This window comes from Salvelinus namaycush, chromosome 31 (assembly GCF_016432855.1).
Source record: "Salvelinus namaycush isolate Seneca chromosome 31, SaNama_1.0, whole genome shotgun sequence".
Taxonomy (NCBI): Eukaryota; Metazoa; Chordata; class Actinopteri; order Salmoniformes; family Salmonidae; genus Salvelinus; species Salvelinus namaycush.
In genome coordinates this window covers 35,143,087-35,158,772 of record NC_052337.1, presented here as the reverse complement: position 1 = coordinate 35,158,772, position 15,686 = coordinate 35,143,087, and the positions used below count along the sequence as shown (strand labels likewise).

Here is a 15,686-nt window from a genome sequence, read left to right as displayed (position 1 = left end):
TGCCAGAATCACCCAGTTTCATGTCCAGGGTTGCCAGGTAATGTGCAGTGGTACTTTAGGGTGCTGCTGGGAAGCCTTTCACACTAAGAATGGGTGACGTACGGGTGAAAGCGGTGCGCGGAGACGCTGGCCTCGGTTCCAGAACATTCCCACAGAGACGTACGGAATGTTATGTCGTCAGTGTTCTCCTCCAAGCCCTCCAGAGGACAAAGTGCGTCCACTCGAGGGGTGGTTTCAATCAAGCAGTGGTCAGTGTTAGTGTAGTACAGAGCCGTTACGAAACGTCTGTGCGAAGTTCTGCACACCATAATGAGGAGGAACATACAGTCCTTTGTGATATTAATGTGTTCAATCCATACTGTTCATATGCATTGTGACGGCATGAAGTCACATTTGGTGATAAACCGCCGTCTTGTTTTTATTCTAATCACACACTGTATACCTGCCTGGGTAAATGGACCAGAGCTGGCCAACACATAATTTGCAGTCACCGGTCTAATGGGGACCTCAACGCAGCAGCAATGTGACTCTGCACAGTGTCACTGTAAACCAGTAAATCCCAGGGCCATAAAAGATAGGGACATTGGCTAGGAACTGCCTGCAGAGGTCTAAAAACACAGGCCCAATGAAAATGTTTCAAGGAGAAGCCCAGGCGGTGACAGAAAGCTGGAGCAGCTACTCAGCGTGCTTTACGAGCCTGTCTTCAGGGAACCCTTTGGAGTGTGAACAAACTGCCCCAGCTGGGCCTGTCTGGCTGGCTGAATGCATCCTGCCTCCTACAGACACAATACCACAATACCACAGCATCCATCACAGCTGGGACTGGTAGACTAGCAGCCAGCCAATCAGGGAACTGGGAGATTTGCCTTGTGGCAAAGACATGCCACTGGCAGCCTCATATATGGATCTTAACCTGTTTCTACATCCTAAAGTGAAGAGATTTTATTCCCTGCATTTTGGCTAAGGCTTTATGACTTAGAGAAATGTTTTGTGGGGAGATGGAGAGATAAGGTAGAGGAGATTGGCTCAGAAAACACACTGACATCTTTCTCTAAAACACACACACACACAGAGAGAGAGAGTAGCACTTGTTGATTTCCATGAAGGATCAAAGCAGCTGTTCAGGGGTGGAGTTGGGCAGCTTGATCCTCACAACCAGCAAGAGTTCAGAGCCTGATCGTAAGGCTGTCTAGACAGAGGTGCTCACAAGGTGGCTCAGGTGTGTGATTGTGTGTGTTGGGTGTGGCGGTTGTAATATTGATATAACGCTACTTGGATAACATGGTCAGGAACAGTTGTGCTTGTGGTAGATCTTTATCAGACCCTTCCAAGGATGAAACCTAGCCCATCTCCTGTGGCCTGACTCTGAGCCTGGTTATACACCACAACACCCCCAACCCTTGATGAAAATGTGTGAAATCTCTGGTGATGTCCCAGGGATCAGCGTTGTAGGTAGAGGTCGACCGATTTATGATTTTTCAACGCCGATACTGATTATTGGAGGACCAAAAAAAGCTGATACCGATTAATCAGTCGATTTTAATATATATATTTGTAATAATGACAATTACAACAATACTGAACGAACACTTTTATTTTAACTTAATATAGTACATAAATAAAATCAATTTAGGAAACATGTTCAATTTGGTTTAAATAATGAAAAAACACAGTGTTGGAGAAGAAAGTAAAAGTGCAATATGTGCCATGTAAAAAAGCTAATGTTTAAGTTTCTTGCTCAGAACATGAGAACATATGAAAGCTGGTGGTTCCTTTTAACATGAGTCTTCAATATTTCCAGGTAAGAAGTTTTAGGTTGTAGTTATTAGAGGAATTATAGGACTATTTCTCTCTATACCATTTGTATATACCTTTGACTATTGGATGTTCTTATTGGCACTATAGTATTGCCAGCCTAATCTCGGTAGTTGACAGGCTTGAAGTCATAAACAGCGCTGTGCTTCAAGCATTGCGAAGAGTAGCTGGCAAACGCAGGAAAGTGCTGTTTGAATGAATGCTTACGAGCCTGCTGCTGCCTACCACCGCTCAGTCAGACTGCTCTATCAAATATCAAATCATAGACTTAATTATAATATAATAAACACACAGAAATACGAGCCTTAGGTCATTAATATGGTCAAATCCAGAAACTATAATTTCGAAAAACAAAACGTTTATTCTTTCAGTGAAATACGGAACCGTTCCGTATTTTATCTAACGGGTGGCATCCCTAAGTCTAAATATTGCTGTTACATTGCACAACTTTCAATGTTATGTCATAATAATGTAAATTCTGGCAAATTAATTACGGTCTTTGTTAGGAAGAAATGGTCTTCACACAGTTCGCAACGAGCCAGGCAGCTCAAACTGCTGCATATACCCTGACTCTGCTTGCACTGAACGCAAGAGAAGTGACACAATTAGTTAATATTGCCTGCTAACATGAATTTCTTTTAACTAAATATGCAGGTTTTAAAAAATATATATACTTGTATTGATTTTAAGAAAGGCATTGATGTTTATGGTTAGGTACATTGGTGTAACAACAGTGCTTTTTTTGCGAATGCGCTTGTTAAATCATCACCCATTTGGCGAGTAAGCTGTGATTCGATGATAAATTAACAGGCACCGCATTGATTATTTGCAACGCAGGACAAGCTAGTTAAATTAGTATTATCATCAACTATGTCTAGTTAACTAGTGATTTTGTGAAGATTGATTGTTTTTTTTATAAGATAAGTTTAATGCTAGCTAGCAACTTACCTTGGCTCATTGCTGCACTCGCGTAACAGGTGGTGAACCTGCCACGCAGTCTCCTCGTGGAGTGCAATGTAATCGGCGTCCAAAAATGCCGAGTACCGATTGTTATGAAAACTTGAAATCGGCCCTAATTAATCAGCCATGCCGATGAATCGGTCGACCTCTAGTTGTAGGCTCTGAGCCCAATCTGTTTTCATCCGTGTGTGTGTGTGTGTGTGTGTGTGTGTGTGTGTGTGTGTGTGTGTGTGTGTGTGTGTGTGGGACAGGGATTCATAGAGAGGGGCCACCTATTGCTCCCATACTGAGGAAGGGGCGCGAGACGTCTGAGACAGGCTTCAAACGTAGAGTCGAGTTTCACAACCTGGTGCAGAACAGGAAGCTAGGCTTAACACGGGAAGCAAACCAACATCAGGAAATGAACACATATTAAAACCTGTAAGAATGTAGACGGCAAATACACAGTATAGCATTGGATTGTAATAACACAAATGCATTGTGTGATTGATTGGTACAATGACGGTTGATACTTCCCATGCCTTAGGTGGGATACCTATAAGTCAGTGTGATTCTGTTCCTAGGCCGTCATTGAAAATAAGAATTTGTTCTTAACTGACTCGCCAAGTTAAATAAAGGTAAAATAATAATAATTCTAGATCACTATTAGGAAGGTTCTTTCTCCAGCCTGAGGAGTGAAATGAGAAGAATTTGGTGCTCTGCTGTATCTCAGCAGGGTTCCCAGTTCTCAGAAGACCCTTTCCTGGTTGAAGCTGTAACTATGTCGCTACCCCCCTCTCTCTGTCTCTCCCCTCACCTTTCCCATTCCTCTACTGAGGAGAGCGGTGCAGGAAAAGGGATGAATATGTCATGTCAACAGTAATCAAATCTCCCTGTAACAAGGCTTACCTCATGTCTGTGTTTTGGGCTGGGAGAATAACGACCCCAGTTCCCAAAGCTCAACCAGGGGTCACATTGCTCTGTTTAGCGAAAGTAGGGACTTCTTAATTTGCAAGAATATTTAGGATCTCGTAAATGAGATCATTTGACCCAAAATATGAACTTAGTGCTTGGTTTTCACATTCATTACAGCTTGAAAAGCAAATGTACTTTTTGTGGTATGCAAAATGAATTATTTGTAGTTTAAAAAGAGTGCTGGGCTTCCAGATGTTGTCCTGGTCAGTCCTCTCTCTGTGTTGAGATTTGTCCCCTGTTGTTCATTTAACATTCTAAACTTTTGAACATGAAAAAACAAACATATGCAAGTGAAGCTTTTAGCAATCACTCTTCAAAAACCATTTGCCCCAGAGAATATGAGATAATTGAGAGATAAAAGAAAATAAGTAGTTGAGGCCAAATGGTAGAGAGGACTGGAATAGACGGAGAGAGACGTTGAGTGATAAAACGCAGTGAGTGGATGATGTGTGTGTTATCTGAAGTAAATGTATACAGCAGCGTTATATTTCTTTCCCAGCTTAATAACTTTCCTCCACTTACTATGGTGCTTATGACCCTGTTCCCTCTCTCGTCAATACAGCACCACCTGTTTCATTCCTCTGTCTCCTTTTCTGGCAATATTGCTCTTTCGTTCTCTAGCTCTCTTATCTTTTCCCCTCTACTTTATCCCACCATCCCTCCATTTCAAATTCCTTCTCTCGCTCTCTGACTGAAATTCCTTTGTTGCTATATTTCATTTACCATTGATGTATTTGGTTATCGTTTAGAGTTGAAGGTTTACGTACATAAATCCAGGTTGTGTATGTTTGAGTGCTGGGAAGTCCTTTACGTCAGTGCTGAAAGCTGTCTGGTTGTGATTTATGTGGGTAATCTGGTTGTACTCAGCACAGGTAAAGCCGAGATTCGCTATGATATACATTAATTAAGCAATAAGGCTCGAGGAGGTGTGGTATATGGCCAATATACCACAACTAAGGAGTGCCTGGATACAGCCCTTAGCCGTGGTATATTGACCATATACCACAAACCCCCGAGGTGCCTTAATGCTATTATAAACTGGTTACCAACGTTATTAGAACAGTACAAAGTACTATTTTGTCATACCCATGTTACACGATCTGATAAACCAACATTCAGGGCTCCAACCACCCAGTTTATAATATATCATTCTATTCTGGTAATCTACAGGTTTTTTTTTAACTCTGTGTGTGCTGGGTTGTGCAAATGTGTTCCTCCTCCGTGTTGTTTCTCATCGGTCTGAGTGGCTTTGGTTTAGTGCTGTGGAGAAAAAGCTATAACTCTCCTTGCCATTCCATGCTGAAGGCACATTGGGGCAATGCCAATAGTGTAGACCTGTGGACTTTGACACACAGCGCCTCTGCCGCAACAGGAGCTGATGCAGTGGAGCACACAGGAACCACGTTGGATGGGAGGCTATTTTGGATTGTTGCTGTCTGCTTCAGCGTGGACATGGTTAGGGAGCTGAGATGAATGTTGGTGGATGAACTTGACTTCACATGGCCACTTGTCAGTCTGATTGGCTTTTATCTAAATAATCTGTATCTTTAATGTACTACATGTCAACACCACTTTACCATGCCCCCCCCCCCCCCCCCCCCCCCCCGAGACTCATAGACAGCTTTTCAATAGATGATCTATAAAAGCACTACTCTTTAAAGTGAAATTCTGTTGTATTGGCGTTTTTAACCTGTGAGGGCGTTTTAGCCAGCATTAGCACTGTCAGGCCGTTTGAGAGCCCTCAATAGATTTGACTCTGGGCTCATGTGGCTTCCATGGTGCGAGTGGCACGTGTTGATCACGTCACATGCTGCAATGTCAACCATGTTTTCGTTTTCGTATTGATATGTCTGTGCAAATTTATGACGCCCCTGACACATGGTGTTTACAGTGTTATTGACATCACTATGACTGACCCCAGTCACATGTAAAGTCTTGTAAGCTTTCCAACCTAAATGCCTTAAAAGGGTTAGGACAAAGTGGTTTATCTGCTATGTATTGTGGTGTGGGACATACGGCTTGAGTTATGATTATGTGTTTCGGATTTAAATTGAGAAAAATAAAAGACTAGTAGTCAGGCAGCTCAGCTTGCCAAGGTAAACCCCCAGTCTAAAATCACATACTGTGTCTGTACCGTCTGCAAAGGTCTGAGCGTATCCTACAACATGGTGGTTTTGAGGGTATGGTGTTTTAGGAGCAAATTGAAAACGTATGTTGTCTTGAAGAGATGGAGCATGAATAAGTCTTTATGTTACTGGAGTGGTAAGAGTTCAACATCCGCTGGTGACAGAAAACTTCTAGAAGAACGTTTAGAAGTTCACCAAAGGTGATTGACAGTCTAGGGAACATGCATTTGCTACAGCACTTCCGTCACTGAGACGATGTCCTGGGATGTTCAATCTGAGACGATGTCTATGTCTATGTCTACTTGTCATACCTTTTGACCTCTATCCTCTTCACCCTCAGGTCCACACCAAGTTCCACTGTCGCCAGGCCCACGCCCCAGGAACAGACACCTCCTGTCTCACCTTCTCCTACGACGGGACAACACTGGCCTCTCGAGGAGGTGGGATCTATCAGCCTGCCTCACTACTTACCTGATTCCTCCTTACTACAGTACATCACCAGTATAACATGAACGTCAGCGTTGCCTGACTGTGCGTTCAACAACACTGTACTGTAGCTCTGTACCTGTGTGTGTATACATTGGAGCGAGTCCCTCTGCCCCAGCCCTGACCCCGTGCTTTCAGGGGAGATGTAATGTCTGAACACGCATCCACAAGTCTGTTGCTTCAGCGGGGAAAGAGCTCATCTCTTCCCCAAAGTGCAAATAAAGACAGCCAGTCTGTCACCATCAGCGAATGCAGCACACATGCAGATCTTCCATACACAGAAGCAGAGGGGTTTCCTCCGTCTTAGCGTGTGTTCTGTTCTAGCCATACGTCCCTCTGAGTGGGCTGTATGCTTGGCCCGCGATGCCTCAGCCTTAGATCATGCCTGTGTTGACTCTCATCAGGGTGCCAGTGTTCCTTAACCATTATAGTTTCCCAGAAGGTCACTGTTGAGTTAAGAACAAACTAACAAACTGTCTTTTACTGTACATGACTGACCAGACTGTGTGACCTATGGTACATCAAATCAAATGTTATTTGTCACATACACATGGTTAGCAGATGTTAATGCGAGTGTAGCGAAATGCTTGTGCTTCTAGTTCCGACAATGCAGTAATAACCAACAAGTAATCTAACCTAACAATTCCACAACTACTACCTTATACACACAAGTGTAAAGGGATAAAGAATATGTACATAAAGATATATGAATGAGTGATGGTACAGAACGGCATAGGCAAGATGCAGTAGATGGTATAGTAACACAGGAGAGAGTTGTACATCAGTGCACCGTGAGATAATTACAATACCTCTTGAATAACTTCCCTTTTCTCTGCCAGGTGATGACACTCTAAAGACCTGGGACATCCGTAACTTCAAGAAGCCTCTGAATGTGGCTACAGGGCTTTCCGCCTTCTTCTCCATGTGAGTACTCCTGTCATTATTCCCTTGATTAATCATTGGTGATTTGAACAGTCTTTATGGGATTTCCTGTGATGACTTTAATATAACTGGTTGGTACTACCTATATGTGCAGGGTACAGTTCCTGAGAACAAATGAAGGACATGACTTTTTTTTTAAAACGTGCTTGTCTAGTATCAGCTGGCTGAAGTGTGATGTGTGGCTGTGTCCCGAACAGGACAGACTGCTGTTTCAGCCCTGATGACAAGCTGCTGGTGACGGGGACGTCGGTGAAGAAGGACGAGGGCAACGGGAAGCTGGTGTTCTTTGACAGAGCCTCCTTCCAGAAGGTTTATGAGATAGATGTCACCAACGCGGTGAGAAATTCTTTAACTCTGACTTTAATTCTTTAACATTCTTTAACTCTGACTTCAACAGTAATAATAACTGACCAGAATGACTACATCGTATTCTCAGATTTCATTTAATTGTGTTGGTTCACAGACATTATAATAAAAACATGTACATTGATAATCAAACAGTAATAATTGGTTGAAGGGGCAACATTCATTTATGTACATTGCAACAGAGGCAGTATTGCAGACTTCCCTAGAAAGTCCCTAAAATGTAATTTCCTCTCAGGATTTGGGGTTTGTCCTTGTGTTCCATCTTAAAACTCTCCTACATCAGTCTAAGCTCTCATTTGGGCAGGAAATAAATCGTGTCTGTTCAGATTAAGGGGTTTAAGATAATTTCCCATTTAACCCAAGATTAATTATCCCCAGCAGGGATTAGAGCTACTTTACAACCACTACTGTGACTGTACAGGCAGGATAGGAGGGTTATCCTGGGGAATACTGCACAATGCTGAACTCTATTAGTGAGTTCTGATACTGTAGAGACTGCTGAACTCTATTAGTGAGTTCAGGTACTGTAGAGACTGCTGAACTCTATTAGTGAGTTCTGATACTGTAGATACTGCTGAACTCTATTAGTAAGTTCAGGTACTGTAGAGACTGCTGAACTCTATTAGTGAGTTCTGATACTGTAGATACTGCTGAACTCTATTAGTAAGTTCAGGTACTGTAGAGACTGCTGAACTCTATTAGTGAGTTCTGATACTGTAGATACTGCTGAACTCTATTAGTAAGTTCTGATACTGTAGAGACTGCTGAACTCTTAGTAAGTTCTGATACTGTAGAGACTGCTGAACTCTATTAGTAAGTTCTGATACTGTAGATACTGCTGAACTCTATTAGTAAGTTCTGATACTCTAGATACTGCTGAACTCTATTAGTAAGTTCAGGTACTGTAGAGACTGCTGAACTCTATTAGTAAGTTCTGATACTGTAGAGACTGCTGAACTCTATTAGTAAGTTCTGATACTCTAGATACTGCTGAACTCTATTAGTAAGTTCTGATACTCTAGATACTGCTGAACTCTATTAGTAAGTTCTGATACTGTAGATACTGCTGAACTCTATTAGTAAGTTCTGATACTGTAGATACTGCTGAACTCTATTAGTAAGTTCTGATACTCTAGATACTGCTGAACTCTATTAGTAAGTTCTGATACTGTAGAGACTGCTGAACTCTATTAGTAAGTTCTGATACTGTAGAGACTGCTGAACTCTATTAGTAAGTTCAGGTACTGTAGAGACTGCTGAACTCTATTAGTAAGTTCAGGTACTGTAGATACTGCTGAACTCTATTAGTGAGTTCTGATACTGTAGATACTGCTGAACTCTATTAGTAAGTTCAGGTACTGTAGAGACTGCTGAACTCTATTAGTACGTTCTGATACTGTAGATACTGCTGAACTCTATTAGTAAGTTCAGGTACTGTAGAGACTGCTGAACTCTATTAGTAAGTTCTGATACTGTAGAGACTGCTGAACTCTATTAGTAAGTTCAGGTACTGTAGATACTGCTGAACTCTATTAGTAAGTTCAGGTACTGTAGATACTGCTGAACTCTATTAGTAAGTTCAGGTACTGTAGATACTGCTGAACTCTATTAGTAAGTTCAGGTACTGTAGATACTGCTGAACTCTATTAGTAAGTTCTGATACTGTAGAGACTGCTGAACTCTATTAGTAAGTTCTGATACTGTAGATACTGCTGAACTCTATTAGTAAGTTCAGGTACTGTAGATACTGCTGAACTCTTAGTAAGTTCTGATACTGTAGATACTGCTGAACTCTATTAGTAAGTTCAGGTACTGTAGATACTGCTGAACTCTTAGTAAGTTCTGATACTGTAGAGACTGCTGAACTCTATTAGTAAGTTCTGATACTGTAGATACTGCTGAACTCTATTAGTAAGTTCTGATACTCTAGATACTGCTGAACTCTATTAGTAAGTTCAGGTACTGTAGATACTGCTGAACTCTATTAGTAAGTTCAGGTACTGTAGATACTGCTGAACTCTATTAGTAAGTTCAGGTACTGTAGATACTGCTGAACTCTTAGTAAGTTCTGATACTGTAGAGACTGCTGAACTCTATTAGTAAGTTCTGATACTGTAGATACTGCTGAACTCTATTAGTAAGTTCAGGTACTGTAGATACTGCTGAACTCTTAGTAAGTTCTGATACTGTAGAGACTGCTGAACTCTATTAGTAAGTTCAGGTACTGTAGAGACTGCTGAACTCTATTAGTAAGTTCTGATACTGTAGAGACTGCTGAACTCTTAGTAAGTTCTGATACTGTAGAGACTGCTGAACTCTTAGTAAGTTCTGATACTGTAGATACTGCTGAACTCTATTAGTAAGTTCTGATACTCTAGATACTGCTGAACTCTATTAGTAAGTTCTGATACTGTAGATACTGCTGAACTCTATTAGTAAGTTCAGGTACTGTAGAGACTGCTGAACTCTATTAGTAAGTTCAGGTACTGTAGAGACTGCTGAACTCTATTAGTAAGTTCTGATACTGTAGATACTGCTGAACTCTATTAGTAAGTTCTGATACTGTAGATACTGCTGAACTCTATTAGTAAGTTCAGGTACTGTAGAGACTGCTGAACTCTATTAGTAAGTTCTGATACTGTAGAGACTGCTGAACTCTATTAGTAAGTTCAGGTACTGTAGATACTGCTGAACTCTATTAGTAAGTTCTGATACTCTAGATACTGCTGAACTCTATTAGTAAGTTCTGATACTGTAGATACTGCTGAACTCTATTAGTAAGTTCTGATACTGTAGATACTGCTGAACTCTATTAGTGAGTTCTGATACTGTAGAGACTGCTGAACTCTATTAGTAAGTTCAGGTACTGTAGAGACTGCTGAACTCTTAGTAAGTTCTGATACTGTAGATACTGCTGAACTCTATTAGTAAGTTCAGGTACTGTAGAGACTGCTGAACTCTATTAGTAAGTTCAGGTACTGTAGAGACTGCTGAACTCTATTAGTAAGTTCTGATACTGTAGATACTGCTGAACTCTATTAGTAAGTTCTGATACTGTAGAGACTGCTGAACTCTATTAGTAAGTTCTGATACTGTAGATACTGCTGAACTCTATTAGTAAGTTCTGATACTCTAGATACTGCTGAACTCTATTAGTAAGTTCTGATACTGTAGAGACTGCTGAACTCTATTAGTAAGTTCTGATACTGTAGAGACTGCTGAACTCTATTAGTACGTTCTGATACTGTAGAGACTGCTGAACTCTATTAGTAAGTTCAGGTACTGTAGATACTGCTGAACTCTATTAGTGAGTTCTGATACTGTAGATACTGCTGAACTCTATTAGTAAGTTCAGGTACTGTAGAGACTGCTGAACTCTATTAGTAAGTTCAGGTACTGTAGAGACTGCTGAACTCTATTAGTAAGTTCTGATACTGTAGAGACTGCTGAACTCTATTAGTAAGTTCTGATACTGTAGATACTGCTGAACTCTATTAGTAAGTTCTGATACTGTAGATACTGCTGAACTCTATTAGTGAGTTCTGATACTGTAGATACTGCTGAACTCTATTAGTAAGTTCTGATACTGTAGATACTGCTGAACTCTATTAGTAAGTTCTGATACTGTAGAGACTGCTGAACTCTATTAGTACGTTCTGATACTGTAGAGACTGCTGAACTCTATTAGTAAGTTCAGGTACTGTAGATACTGCTGAACTCTATTAGTGAGTTCTGATACTGTAGATACTGCTGAACTCTATTAGTAAGTTCAGGTACTGTAGAGACTGCTGAACTCTATTAGTAAGTTCAGGTACTGTAGATACTGCTGAACTCTATTAGTAAGTTCTGATACTGTAGAGACTGCTGAACTCTATTAGTAAGTTCTGATACTGTAGATACTGCTGAACTCTATTAGTAAGTTCTGATACTGTAGATACTGCTGAACTCTATTAGTAAGTTCAGGTACTGTAGATACTGCTGAACTCTATTAGTAAGTTCTGATACTGTAGAGACTGCTGAACTCTATTAGTAAGTTCTGATACTGTAGATACTGCTGAACTCTATTAGTAAGTTCTGATACTGTAGAGACTGCTGAACTCTATTAGTACGTTCTGATACTGTAGAGACTGCTGAACTCTATTAGTAAGTTCAGGTACTGTAGATACTGCTGAACTCTATTAGTGAGTTCTGATACTGTAGATACTGCTGAACTCTATTAGTAAGTTCTGATACTGTAGAGACTGCTGAACTCTATTAGTAAGTTCAGGTACTGTAGATACTGCTGAACTCTATTAGTAAGTTCTGATACTGTAGAGACTGCTGAACTCTATTAGTAAGTTCAGGTACTGTAGATACTGCTGAACTCTATTAGTAAGTTCTGATACTGTAGATACTGCTGAACTCTATTAGTAAGGTCTGATACTGTAGATACTGCTGAACGCCAAACTTAATCACTCAGGCCTGGTGTCTACTGGTTCTGTTGCCTTGTAGCAGTGAGGGTTTTTTGATGGCCAAGTTCTGTTTTAACAGTCCTGCGGGTTGAAAATGTGTGTTATTATAGAGGCCCACACAGCCCCTCCAATATGTGTTCCTGTTGATATGAGATGTAGATTTCATTATGAACAATTCATGGAACAAGTGACCTTAAGCTTTGTATCACCTTTGTATCACGTCATTTAATTCAAGCCATGCATGTGTGTCTGAACATCAGAATTAGCCTACATGTATCCTTGCTACATTTCAATAGTGTTAGCCTTTTCTCTTCAAGCATCTGACTTGAGTTATGGCTGTGGGTCTAAACATGGCCACCTGTGCTATCTCTGAATGAGAACAGAATACTGATGTTTCCCCCAACTCTGTGGTTTGCCAGTAGCACGATCATCTTTCAGTGCAGGGACAACTGGAAAACCCAGCTCAACCCATCCAAGCTAGGAGAAAAGAGTCAGGAACACGGTTTGGGGCCTAGCCAAGCCAGGAAAGAGAGGCGTAATGTAACCCTACTCTCTGCCAATCATCCCCGTCAAGTGTTGGCAGAAGATGCTTTTCCAATTGATTCAGTAGAGAAGTAACTGGTCTAACTAGCAAAACATTGTATAGTCCGTTCACATACACATATTAATGTACATGTGAAGTAATGTACTCTACAATCTAGTATGTAGGGAACCTACTGTACATGCTACTTGTTGCCAAGGCAAAGGGCACGTAGGTGTAAAAATCTTCTGGAGATACAGCAGCTCTAGACGCTCTTCTCACCGACACTCCGCTGCAGCGTCTGTCTAGCATTAGCTGATCAGAATAGCTCCCTTCACCAGGGTAGATGGGGATTCAGATCAGAAGGCTGCTGTGAGAGAGAGAGATCTGTCTGTGGAGAATTGAAACCACACCGCCAGCCCCAGGTTGAAAGAATGTTCTCTCTGTGTCATGTGGTACAGTATGCGCAGCGCAGCTCTTTTTCCATTCTCCCCTTTTCTACCAATCCCTTTCCATCTCTCCTTGCTCTCTCTCTCTCCCCCCACCCCGGCCCTCTCCAGTGGATTTATCAGAGTGTATGTGTAGTCAAAACAGTGAGGTCTGACAGAGACTAACTCAGTATGCCTCTGGTCCAGGCTTGACAGCCAGGTTCTCCTATCCTCTGGGGGTTTACAGCGGCCGTGTTGCACCCTACCTGCCAGCCGGCTGCCGTCTCTTCTCCATGTATGTTTGACAGCCGGCCTGGCACAGCCTACAGAGAGAGAGAGCGAGAGACAACTCTTAAGTGCATGTACCCATGTATATTTAGTACCTTCCCCATTCCAAATCAGATAAGCAGAGCTCTGAGGTGTTAAACGTTTGTCTTTGCAGCAGATGTAGTTATTTCTGGGGCGACGTGCACTCGGGTGACCTGACCAATGAGCTGTTTACTGTGTTTACACCAGCCGTCCCCGCTCTGAGATAGGTTAAGAATTTAAGTGCTGTCTTTATGAAGCGGTGTACCAGGCGGTCGAGTGAAAGGCAGGGCTACCAATCATCTCCGACTAAACAGTCTACATAACCCCTGGACCCGGGGCATAGGCTGTGCTATGGCGTGGAGGAGTTTTTAGCCTGGGTTAGGTAAATACTCCAGCCACTCTAAGCTTATCTCTGTCGATCACAACGGGCATGAAGCAGGTGAGGACTCACAGACTCACTCCAGCTGAGGTACAGTGGGAAATACCTCTGAGAAATGCCTATCAGTGAGAGTACTGGTGGATGTCGCAGTCCCGGGAACCCTATGGTAGATTCCTCTGGGGAGAAATGGCAAAGACCCAGTGGGTGTAATGGGTATTTATTTCTGGTGGCTGGGTGTTGTGTGTCGGTGAGGCGTTGTCCCAGCCTCACATTCTCATAGTGTGTCACATCTGTGTGTTGATGTCTGCACTCGCTACACTTCACTTCTCACGCTTGATGGCTCTCGAACAGTAGCCTGCCTCTCCCTCTCCTGCTCTTTGATACAGAGGCTTTCATCTTTAGTGTGAGGAGGGTGGAAGGTGGAACAAGGGCCATGGTGGTTCTCCTCTTTGTGGCTCAGTACGTTGCTCCTCCACAAGGGCATATCTGGTGGTCATTCTGATTTCAGTTATGGGGTGCTGAGGCAAACTCGGACACTTTCATTGAGATTTTCCCATTTGATGGCACAAACGCTAGTTTTCTGTCTGCTGTGGGTAAATAGTCAGCTGTGGCATGGGAAAAAGGGGGGTGATAGTTAGGCTTTGTATGGATGTGGCCTTACAACCTTGTGTGGAGTAGGAGTGTAAACAGTGTATTCCCCACACTGTAAACACACGGCTCTGAATATCCACATTGGAACCCTCTACTGCTCAGCGAGGCTACTGCAAAGCTCTGCTGACTTGGGCTGGGCCATACCTGGCTGGGCTGAGTCAGTTGGGTTGGATCGGACTTGTTCTGCTGGTCTTGGTTCTGCTGATCTTGCCTGTGTTGGGCTGAGCTCTGCTAGGCTCGGTTCTACTTGGTTCTTGCCTGTGTTGGGATGCTGCTGTGTCAAGTCTTTGAGCTGTGATTGAGCTCCACTGGAGTGGAACGGAATTCCTCAATGCTATGCATGTGATGTGATTGATGTGCTCCGGTACCATAGCGACCGTGATAGGCTGTTTTACACACTGCCCATTGATTGTCATTGAAGCATCTCTACAAAGGGCACTTTGGTTCATTACACTATACACACACTATACACACACACACACAGACACACAGACACTGACACTGACACAGTTCTGTCCAGATACGTTTGTGCAGAATGTTTACACATTTCACATTTCTTTAAAGTTCTGATTGGGAGCATTTTCTAGATCTTCTAAATCATCAATTACTTCACCACATGGTCAGTGGGGCAGATTAACCCTGACATGTCCACTACACTCACTCACCCGTCACTACAGAGCTGCTGAAGGTGCCTCATGGGTCTGCTAGGCAAGTCTTTGAGGATCTGGGATGTCGTGGGGGAGGGGCTGTTTGGCTGACTGTGTTTATGTAAGTGCATGATGTGTAATGCCTAGGTATTGTGGGAATATGTGAGTTCCTAATAGTATGTGTGTGTTTTGGTTGCTGTGTGTTGGTCCCCTTACCAACTGGAGCCCGGTGGGAAGCTGAACAGCTGGGCGTTAAGCAGCTTTCAACCTGTCACAGACCCTCCCCACAGCACCAACCCTAGTCCTAACCGTCCCCATCCTGTCCCATCCCCCACTGGGCCCACTGGGCCACTGATTTCCACATCCACACTAATACTCCATCCATGGTCTCTGCTTGTAATACTGCCCACTGCCCAGCATCATTCATAAACCGTGTTCATTATTTATTTTAATACAAAACGCTATCCTTTGTGAACTAAGAAATCATCATTATTCCTCCCTCTTTGTCACACACAGTCATGCATAGAGGAAATTGCACCTCAGTGTGAGTGAGTAGGGCTCTGACGGTCATGGGATTTTGGATGACGGTATTTGGCCAGACAAATGACCACGGTCTATGTACATTGAACACAAATATAAATGCAACATGCAA

The 15,686-nt window shown here is 42.5% G+C and overlaps 1 protein-coding gene across 1 annotated transcript in view; it reads left to right on the top strand.

Annotated features, from left to right (window-relative positions):
- The window catches only part of LOC120026274 (WD repeat-containing protein 70), an 85,034-nt gene that overhangs the window by 47,931 nt on the left and 21,417 nt on the right, over positions 1-15,686 (top strand). Inside the window, exons 11-13 of the mRNA XM_038971101.1 lie at positions 6,196-6,295; positions 7,181-7,265; positions 7,481-7,619. Of these exons, the coding sequence (XP_038827029.1) occupies positions 6,196-6,295; positions 7,181-7,265; positions 7,481-7,619 (324 nt within the window). The remainder of the gene's footprint in view (positions 1-6,195; positions 6,296-7,180; positions 7,266-7,480; positions 7,620-15,686) is intronic.